This window comes from Seriola lalandi, unplaced genomic scaffold, assembly GCF_002814215.2.
Source record: "Seriola lalandi dorsalis isolate HSWRI2012SDOR001 ecotype SW California unplaced genomic scaffold, Sedor1 jcf7180002054470, whole genome shotgun sequence".
Classification (NCBI taxonomy): domain Eukaryota; kingdom Metazoa; phylum Chordata; class Actinopteri; order Carangiformes; family Carangidae; genus Seriola; species Seriola lalandi.
In genome coordinates, this window is record NW_019525023.1 from 2956127 (window position 1) to 2966369 (window position 10243).

Sequence of the window (10243 nt, forward strand, 5' to 3'; positions counted from 1 at the left end):
ATCTGTCCAAACACGTAATTGATTCCTCCGTGTACCGTTTATATGCTCTCATTGGTCCGACCATATGTAAAAAATCAATGGAGCACTGAGGAGGCCAGGAGACGTTGTGCTGGGGCTGTTTATCCAGCCACAGCCTGATCAGATATGGAGAAAGTGCACATAAAAAACACACAACAGACCCATTTGTTATGAGTAACTGTTCCTACAAAAAAGATGTATTTTAAAGCCGTACTAATCAATGTTTTTATATGAATAACGACTCAAGTTATTAAGTGGAATGTGAAAGGTGTCGTTTGTGGTGATGAACCCACGTAGAATTATCACCCTATTCTGCAGTGTCGGTGTCTTTCAGTCCATTGTTTTGGGTTGATAGCTGAGACTTTACTGTTTTGGTCCACTCTCATACTTGTAGTACTGCCTTCAAGTGGCCAAGAAATTCAGTTAGTTCAGGTTTTAGTTAGATCTTTAAAAGAAAATGTTGCCTGAAATGCTGATCCAAGTGCGCCCCACACATTTTAATCAGGCAGATATACCTACCAGCTTGGCACCAAAGGAATTAAAGTTAGATTTATTTTAAAATATTCATTTAAAGTGAAATTCAAAGCGGTAACTCATGTATATTGTTCTGTTCATACGCATTGAGTTTTTGTGGGAAAAAAATACCCTAGTTAATATACCACAAGACCCAATGTGTTTTTTTTATTAGATTTATTTGAATTTCAAACATTTGAAGAAAATTGCAGGAATAACACAACAACGCTGAACATTCAGACATTTACAGTTCCAGTACCGTGGGAAAAGATTTATGTGGAAGGAATGAACATAAGATACACACCGTTAAGTGAGTAAGGTTAAGTCAATGTGCTCAATACCAAATAAATACAATTAATTCATAGACTTCAGACTTGGAATGTATTCAGATGTACTGAGGTAGTTGAATTCACAATGACTGACTGAGGTTGTTTTCTTTATTTCCTAACAGCTCGAAAGCATTAATGGCACACTGAGAGAAAAAGGAGACACGTACAAAATAAGGAATGAAAATATTACTATTTAGCAAATTGATAAGTGTCTTGTCTAAATATTTTAAGGCACCTAAAAACAAGTATTTCAAAATGGCTCTTTGCTATAAGGATTTATGTGTTAGCCCATCCAGGTAGCTTTGAAATCTTGGTAGTGTTTCTTTAAACAGCACAGCTTCTCATTTGTAAAAATTCTTGTGGCAATGACATGATAAAGTGCTCAATAGTAAACTGTGGTCACTCAGTATTAGAAGAAAAATATACCTCCGTTTCAGCATGTAAGTGTTGACAGTTTTAAAAGTACCTTCTTCATAAAACATAAACGTCAGCAAAACATTTAACACAGTTGACAGCAGTCGAGAGGAATGAAGACAGCTGTAGTCGTGAAGAGTACAGAATCTACTTTAGATTCTTTTCTACATTCAGAAATACGTCATCTGGGGGGGAAACAGTGTCTTTGCGAAGACGTCCTTTAAATGTCTTTGCTCACATTCTTCTTTGAATCCAGTGAAGGAAGATTGCCCTGACAATATGTCATACAAGTGGTAGTACAGTAAGTCACAGACTTATTTCAATACAGGTTTTCTTTAGCAAGTTCATCTGAAAGGAAACAGAAAACAAATGTAAGTTCAGCATCTGTGACCTTCATATATCAAAGCAGGATATCATGAATGTAGCAGTTACACTGTTTGGTAGAAATTACCTTGCTGAATGCTACTCTACATATAGTGGTTGAGTTGATGCAACCCAGTGTTTTGGTCATGGTGTCCCAGCTGCAGACCGAAGGGATTCATGGCAGTGAACTGCTCTGCAGGCAGTGGGTCCTCCGGGGTGGCTGCGGAGACACCCAGGGGCTCCTGCTCCAAATGATGGGGCCCGCTCCTGCTGCAAACTAAACCCTGCTGGTAGCTGTACGACACAGCAGCAGGGCCGGATGTGCTGCTTTTTCTCCCGACCATGTCCAGGTCTTTCAAGATGCTGTCGAACACGCCGTCATCAAGGGCCACCTCGCGCTTAAGAGGGAGGACTGAAGGGAGAGCAGGGTGATGGGGCCAGTCGCAGGCTGAAGGCAGGGCGTCTGTGGCTGCGGGCTGAAGCGGGTTCAGGGTGTGATACATGTCAAAGCTGCTGGCCAGAGAGGAGATTTGCTGTGCCAGAATACTGATCTCTGCCTGCTCCCTCTCATTGTACTGGTTAGGCTCTGTGGATGTAGGAGACTGGCTGGGGGTAAGGAGACTGGAATGTATAGGCAACACGTGGTGGGGCACATGATGCACTTGGGCCAGGCTGCTCTCTTCTGGCTGCTCTAGATGGCTGAAATCGTCTTGATGCAGGGCACAGTCCACTGGGCTCTCACACATGTCGGACACAGACAGGCAGTCTGGAACTAATCGAGCATCAGATGTACAAGCTTGGAAATCATAGGCTGGAGATGAGGAGGGGAGTGGAGAGCGGGCAGCGAGCGCCCCAAATGCTCCCTGGTCAAAGGTTTGTTCAGCGGCTGCGTGGAGGGAGTCGGAAGGCGACTGGTGACAGGTGAGCCCCGCCTCTGGGTAGGAGTAATAAGAGGGAGAGCCCTCAGGAGAGGACGACAGCTGATCTGTGTATCCATGCACATCTATCAGGAGGTCATGGCTGAGCTCCTCCTGCTGCAGAGGAGAGCCGGAGGAGGCTGGGCTGTAGGGAGGGGTGAAGAGAGCAGCGCTGTCACCCAAAGGAGAAGGTGAGCTATCGCTTTGGGAGGAGGTGCGCGCCACGTAGTACACGTCTCGCTCGGACTCCCTCCTAGCTTTGGCACCTGGCTCCTCGCTTTGGCTGTCAGATGTTCTCTGCCTTTTAAAGCATTTAGGGTTGCTGTAGGTCTGACAGCGGGGCGCCTGTGGAGCTGCTAAATGGCAGGAATTTGCCACAGATGATGGCCTGAGGGCATCGCTGCTGATTTTCTGCCGCAGAAATCTGGCCTCTGTTTCACTACAAGAGCAGAACAACGTGTTACAAGTCAGTGCTTTCAAGTTGAAAAGCACCAAATCGTTTTGTTTTTTTGTTGTTGTTGTTGTTCTTTTTCACTTTCAGTTCGGGTCAGCAGGTGAGGTGAAGTTTGTCATACCTGATGATGTAGTTAGTGCAGCTGATGCTCTGACACTCAGAGTCCTTGTTAGCTCGAATGTAGATCCAGGGCCATGTCAGATCCTGCCGCTGCAGTCTCAGCACCATCTCTACCTGGAAGCCCTCATCTGTCTGCACTGGAGAGGACACATTCACGGTTTTCATCATGCACGCTCACAAACATTGACATGCACACAATAAAATCAGAGCTGAAATCAACTCTAAAGACTTGCAGGCTGGTTGTTTCATTAGAGAGAAGTCGCTGTACCACAACTGTAGCTCCAGTATCTTTGATTAAATGGAATCAATAACTTCAAGTTGTTTTTAAAACAAATAAAAAAAGGTTTTGTTTTTGGAAATTGAACTTGTTTATCATTGCCAAGTATTGAGTGTAATACAGTCCAAGTTTTCTTGCAATGGATCGTACACTTACTTAAACTTCTGTGAGAATCTGCACTTGACGAAAGGTCTTCAGGGTGGACGAGACTGTACCACGATCGACCGGTCATTTCATCTGCTGAATACCCCAAAAAGTACACAACGCTGAAAAAGAAAGACACGCAAATGTTTGTCAGTATCCCTTATCAGAACATTTTGATTATATCTGTGTAAAAAGAGGGAAGTCTAAATGTACCTCTCTGACAGCTGAGTGAAGGTCATGTCGAGTCTGTGGACGCTGCTGAAGCTGTGACAGAAGTGCGAGTCAGAGCTACTCAGGCGGTTCACTGTCGGGGTGCAGAGGGCCACAAACAGAGGCTCGGTGGCGGGCGGCGAGGCTGCAGACGAGGACGGACAGAGCTGAGGGAAGGACTGGAAGCTCCCCCTGACCAGCATGGAGCAGCAGCTGCCCTGCTGCAGCTTGAAGGCCTTGGAGGTTTGCATACAACATATAAAGCTCCTGTCTGAAGGAAGAAAACACAGTAGTTTAAAAATCAGGAACTGACTGATTTACGATTGTTTTTGTAGCAGCAGTTCTCCAGCTTGGTTTCATTTTACACTGTGTGTAACTAAGTCAGAATTTGGAGGAAATTGAACAGATTTTTGGCACAAAACAGAAATATGGCACGAAAGTGTACCAACAACAGAAGGCTACTAATCTCCATGGTGATATGTGCGGTGATTATACAGTTACAATCAGAGTTTAAATTGCAACACAAGTCTGTAACCTTACCTGATGATAAGTTGCTTTCGATGTCCAGGTTTGATTTAACAGTATCAACGTCCGAGCGTTCGACCATGTCATAGAAAGTGTCTCCTTGAAGCACATCAATCTGTTGAAGTAACAGGTTTTACCATTAGATACAACAGATTGAAGCCCAGAGTGAAATGCTCAGGCTCTAAAATGTGTACAGTTCATTGTATTAAATCAAAAGACTCACCATGGACAGACCAAGATATTCAGCTACATTTTCGGACACATAGACCAGCCTCCCATGGGTGGTGGTCACCAGGATGAAGCCATGCAGGGCTTCAAGAAAGGCCTCGTATGGCAGAGAGCAGTGTGATGTCTCCTCAGTCGGGAGTCCTTAAAGAGGGCAGAGAGAGTTCAGCCTTGGTTAAACTGTCAGCATCCCTGCAGGTTCTTATCTTTGATATATTCCCTTCTCTACTGCAACACTTAGTCCCATTTTGTGTGACAGTGATGCATACTGAATGTAGATTGGAGGTTTAAAGGTATTAAAAGAAAGACTGTAACTGAAGTTTGCAGACTTACCCTGGAAAAGAACTGACTTCCTGATGTAGGTGCAGATGGCAGCCATGGAGTGCAGGTAGGAGAGGCGTTCCTGGTCCTCCTGGGTGATGGGCAGCAGGGCCCGCATATTCCTGATCTCGTAATTGATGTGGTCCCGTCGGGCTTTGGATGCTCCTTTGGTGGATCTGTGAGAGACCATGGTCGCTGAGGTCAGAGGGTGGAAGAAAACTAAGGGAACTAAATCTGGGGAGCCAGAGTTGTCAGTGCTGCCACATTTTCATTTCAAAAAAATCGGCCTGAAGTCATTTCTCCTCTATGAGGCAAAAAAAAAGAAGAGAAAAAGTCAAAAAAGAGTAATTGGCCAGAACTGATCCAGCCTCTTTTTCACAATCCAGCCTCTTCCCCAAGAGGTGAAGCAGACTTTGAATATCAAGGGTTCCTATGGAAACTGCTGATATGAGTAGCTGCTGTGTCTGCAGCAGAAATAAGGGCTCTCAGTAGACTAAGTCTGTGTGATCAGTATCTGTCTGGGCCCATCCACAGAGAGCCTGGGGTTTTTATAGCTGCCAGGGCTTCAGCGTGGGCGTCACACACAAAGAGGGAGGCTGGGCTTCTGCTACTGCTCCCTTCATTGCCTTATAAAGTGGGTGTCCTCAGAGCAGGGTGCCCCACGTCACAAGGACACATTAAGTGCCACAAAAGGAGAATCATCACACCAGGTTGAATCCCAGTGTATTATGTTAACAATAAAGATCCAGAAACTGAAATAGTGTGTGGGCTGTTTTTAGGATGCTCTACAAATGCTCCATCAAGATTTCAAGTCTATCTATAGATTTACTTCTAATATTATCCCATTTTAAAATTCACAGACACACTACAAATTACTATTATTATACTATAAATCCCCAGTCATATTATTCTACATTCATTAAAGGGATTTTTGGTGATGTCTTTGCAGGCTGTTTCTGCACCAGGGCAGCCTGACTGAGGCCAGTCTGTGGCAGCTGGATGTTTCCTTTAACAGCATCGTTGTTGCTGGATTAGCATGTCTCTCATACTGGGCTGCAGACAGGAGAAAACTGGATCATGTGCTCCCCGTGGTGCAGGCGCTGCACGGAGCAGAGCTGGGGTCTTCATTTTCTCAAGAGGCTGGTGATGATTCAGCCACTAGAGGTCGCGGGGCAAAGAGAGGGAAGGGGAGTTTCACTGACCTGATCCTTCTGCAGAATGAGTGGCGTTCATCCTCAGGCAAATGATGGTGATGATGGTGATGATGGGAGGCGCACGGAGCCTTTACGTGACATTTGCAGGAGTTGCACCAGATAATCATTTTGACGCTGAAGAACTCAGTTGGGGTAAAACACACTGATTTAATTCTTTAAATACAGTAAAAAAAAAAAAAAAAAGCAACACAATATTCTCTTAAAGAAATACAGTGTGAGTAAAAACTGATGAAATCACTTGGAGCTGCACTGAGAGTTACTCTCCTGTGTGGGGAAAGTGTCTTAACTCACAGATAACCCGCCCTCATCTCCTACCTCTGCAGGCTGCAGTCTGGATGATGAGTGTCAAGCCCTTTGTGTGTGTCCCTCCTTTTATAGCCTCAAATCCGACACCTCTCATCCAACTCAGCCGGTGGGCAAGTGGGAAAATGGGATAATGTTACTTGTTGTGCCGGGATGACAAATGATCGAGGCGGGTTATATTTAGTGAAGTGAGCCCTAAAAATAACCCTTCAGAAAGGACGCAGGATCCGACCCAGCGACGTAAAAGTGGTTAGAAAAAAAAAAAAGATTATGAGAAGAAATTACAGAAGAAATTCTGTGGCAAACAAAAATGTGGCATAAAACATCTGCGGTGTTGTTTGTTGAGGAAACCGTCAAATGATCGCCACTGAAAATTCTCCACTTCAGATTCATATCAAGTGGAAGCTTAAAGTCTTAAGTGAGTATCATGAATTCTCTCTGCTACAGTCGTGATTAAAGTTACTGGCCGACAAACACGCTCTGACACAGAGGGACTATTTCGCCTTAGGCCCCATGTTTTAAAATTGATTTTTCAATCAACACCCACATTTAAGAACAGCCTTAACTCTTATTAAAAATTCATTGCAGTAGAGACACTAAACTAGTTTAAACTTGTGTTTTGCTGACATTGTCCCACTGGTGTACAGTGGTGGAAGTATTCAGACCCTTTACTTGTGTAAAGGTAATGCTGCATGCTCCATTGTAAATATTCTGCATTTAAAATCCTAAAGGTAGAGAGGGATTTCAGCTAAATGTACTTTAAGTAAAAGTGACAGCTCTGGTTTCTTCATAAAAGACTGATATAGTTTAATACATGACATTATCGTGTGTATCATCAATATTCAACCACCTACCCGAGGTGTAGCAAATTTCAACTGGTTTATTTACAGGTTTGGTGGTTTACTTCACTAGTTCCCAACCTACTTGGGACCCTTCAAGAGGTCACATGATAAATCTGAGGGGTCATGAGGTGATTAACGGGAGGTATAAATTTTGATACAGAAATCTGCTTTTTATGTTTTTGACTTTTCTCCAATCTATATGATCATTTGAACTGTTATTTTAAAGAAACCATGTAAGAAGTCTCGAGGTGAAACGTGTCATTGGTTTAACTGCTAATAATCACAAACATCTGAAACATGAGGATAAACAACCACACACCGATTCCTTTATGATTTATGAAGACATGGAAGGTAGGTGTAATCTTTAACCGTGTGCTGTATTTTATGAAGTCAGATTTTTTCCATTAAAAATCTTGATCCACAAAGTAACTTGTAATGCAAGCTGTGCAGTAAATGTAGTGGAGTAATAGTGTCCTGACATGTTGTGGAGTAGAAGTATCAAGTAGCATAAAATTGAAATAGTCAAGTGCAGGTACACGACCGTACTCAGGTAGCTGCACATGAGCAAACTTGGAATAATAATGTTTGTAAGATCAACAAATCTTCCTTCATATTTTTGTTTCTCGTCATCTGTCTTGAAGACAAAACTATTTCCTTTTGCCACAAACTGAGCCCAGAAAACTAGCTGTGACGAAACTACAAAAACAGAAATCAAAATAAACTCATTTGGATTGTGGGAGAGAAGCGCTGCACAAAAACGACTGTTAACAGCAAATCACAAGCGGAGCGTGTAAAAATCTGTTGTTTGGAGCCTCTGAGAAGTAGAGGTAGAGGAGAAGAAATATATCTTTTCTGTAGTGAACTTCTGAAACATGTCATTCATTCAAAATCATGTTTGTAAGCAATTATCCTAACATTAATGGAAAGTCATGAAGTATGAAGGTGATAACTGTTCAGGATGTCTGTGGCACCAACAGAAAATGTGTTTTAAGGTGCTGGAACTAAACATCTGCATGAAGCTCATCGAATCATTCTTGATTCTACATTTCACAGTTCAACATCAATTTTCATCATTTTAATGATGGAGAACGGGATGTCTGCCGTCTCCACTTTTTGGTTCTAATATTGTTCTACTGCAGCTGAAAAAGACGAAATATTAATATGTAACAAAATAAATTAAAATAAAAATCTACAACTCTATTCTTATACTTTGTCACTGCTTGACAATTAATATTCCACCTGATAATGGAGTTGCTTCCACATTATAACAACCTGTCACATGATGCAACCAGCACCAAAACAACCAGTTCAGTTCATTCCTAACTAGCACATGGTTCGTACTGCCGTGCAAACCACAGCTAAACTCGGATTGGAGCTCTCTCTGTTCGACAGAAAAAAATTATTTATAGATCTATCTTTTAATTTATCATCCAAGTCTCAGCAGAGAAGCAGCATGATGCATCATTGTTTAATTTTTGAACAGACTTGTGGGACAGTCAGACATGGCAGTTTGTCTTCAAAGGGCTTTAACTGCGTGAGTATTAGTCACTCAATTAAACCCCTGCTGGAAGGGAATTAAGCTACAGGTCTGCAAACATGACGCACTGAAGCCGAGAGGCTCGGTCACTCACACAAAATGAGTCCCTGTAGCAGATGAATAGATTACAAGCATCGCGAACCATGACTAAGGCGTAGTAGAAACCGTGCATTTTTACAAAAGGTTGCCACTCATCTTCAGAGGGGTTACTCTTGTGAGAGGAGGTCAGCATGGAAAGACAATGAAATGGTGACTTGTTGCTTTCTCTTCCATCATTTTTGCATGACCTTAAGTCATACAGCTGCAGCCTCTATCCTCTAAGGGCCTGTGCTCCTTTAACGCCTCTTTTCTCAAATCCCCAATTTAGTGGCCTAAACAATGCTGGGAGCAGAGAACTAGAACTTGAGAGAGGGAACTCAACAGGGACGGTGGGGGGACAAGACAAAACAAATCACTCCGAACAAATCCTCAGTCTGATTTTCAAGGGCCAGTGGGATCGTCTGAGTCCTGAAGGGAAATTAGAGAGTAATTTGGCCGAGTGTCTCCTTGCATTAGCGCCTGCGTTGCGGGCCGACGCAGGCCTCCGGAGCCAGACAAGAGGGACCCAGCGCAGCCCTGCTTCCTGTGTGCGGCGGGGCCAGGCGGGACAGGGTGTCTCTGCTGCCTCACTTTAAGTTGACCCTCCGTCTGTGGCCTGCACTTAACACTGCAGATAACACTGACTTTATAGCACGGGGCTGGTGACAGACAGGAACAAACTGCCAGGCCACTACTGCTAGGAGAGGGAAGAAGATTGGGGCTGGGGTTCAGGGTAAGACACTTTCTAATGATACCCCCCCCCCAAGCAGCCGCACACATCCCATTAGATAGTCTGAGAGCTAACAAGGGGGGTAGGTGGCACCACGGCTGCGGTGTACCCACTGAAGTAGACGGTGAGGGCTATCAGACAGGCCAAGGGTAGATGGGGCTGGTTTTCAGCAGGAAGCAGGGCTGGGGTAACTGCAGGGTTCAAAGACCTGGTAACTATTAAGTGCCACATACAGTAGCTCCTTCATTCCATAGATAAAGAGGTGGAAACTGGACACATCTGGCTTTCTGAAGAATCTATTTTGTTGAGGTTGCATATCAGAGCAAATGGCAGCAACATTGATCGTTATGTCCAGTTCTGTCTTGACCAAATCCATACAGCTTTACAAATCATCATTAGCCAGGATCAATACTTCTTTGAAACAGCCCGCAGAAATGGCTGCATCCAAACCTTCCAAGAAGAACAGCTGGAAAGTGAGAAGCTGAAATTGACCTTTAGACTACAATACCATCAATATGTAAAATACAGAGGAAATCAAATGGACTACACATATGTGCCAATCAGATGTAAGCAATTACACAACTCTTCCTGTACAAGTATAATGTTGCCCATGTCAATACCCTGTTTGCTCGAAACATGGCCCTGAAGATCTGAACATGAAACAAGCCTGTAAAGGGTTAAAAAGTAAAAGGTTTGAAAAGGATCCAGA

At 43.6% G+C, this 10243-nt stretch overlaps 1 protein-coding gene across 1 annotated transcript; it reads right to left on the bottom strand.

The window, feature by feature from the left end:
• Positions 1–693: 693 nt before the first annotated feature.
• Positions 694–10105, bottom strand: npas4l (neuronal PAS domain protein 4 like). The gene is made up of 8 exons (XM_023411651.2): positions 4843–10105; positions 4508–4653; positions 4300–4399; positions 3763–4030; positions 3562–3671; positions 3130–3265; positions 1726–2993; positions 694–1622 (listed from the first exon to the last, which is right to left on the bottom strand). Exons 1-7 carry the CDS (start codon positions 5018–5020, stop codon positions 1742–1744), a joined length of 2190 nt encoding a protein of 729 aa, XP_023267419.1. The 5' UTR covers positions 5021–10105; the 3' UTR covers positions 694–1622; positions 1726–1741.
• Positions 10106–10243: the final 138 nt, after the last annotated feature.

Bases quoted from the DNA above. Each gene is read 5' to 3' on its own strand.
- npas4l (XM_023411651.2), bottom strand. From the start codon at position 5,020: ATGGTCTCTCACAGATCCACCAAAGGAGCATCCAAAGCCCGACGGGAC. The intron at 4,654-4,842 runs GTAAGTCTGCAA...GCCCTCTTTAAG, and splicing joins GAAGTCAGTTCTTTTCCAGG to GACTCCCGACTGAGGAGACA. The intron at 2,994-3,129 runs GTATGACAAACT...CTGCTCTTGTAG, and splicing joins TGCACTAACTACATCATCAG to TGAAACAGAGGCCAGATTTC.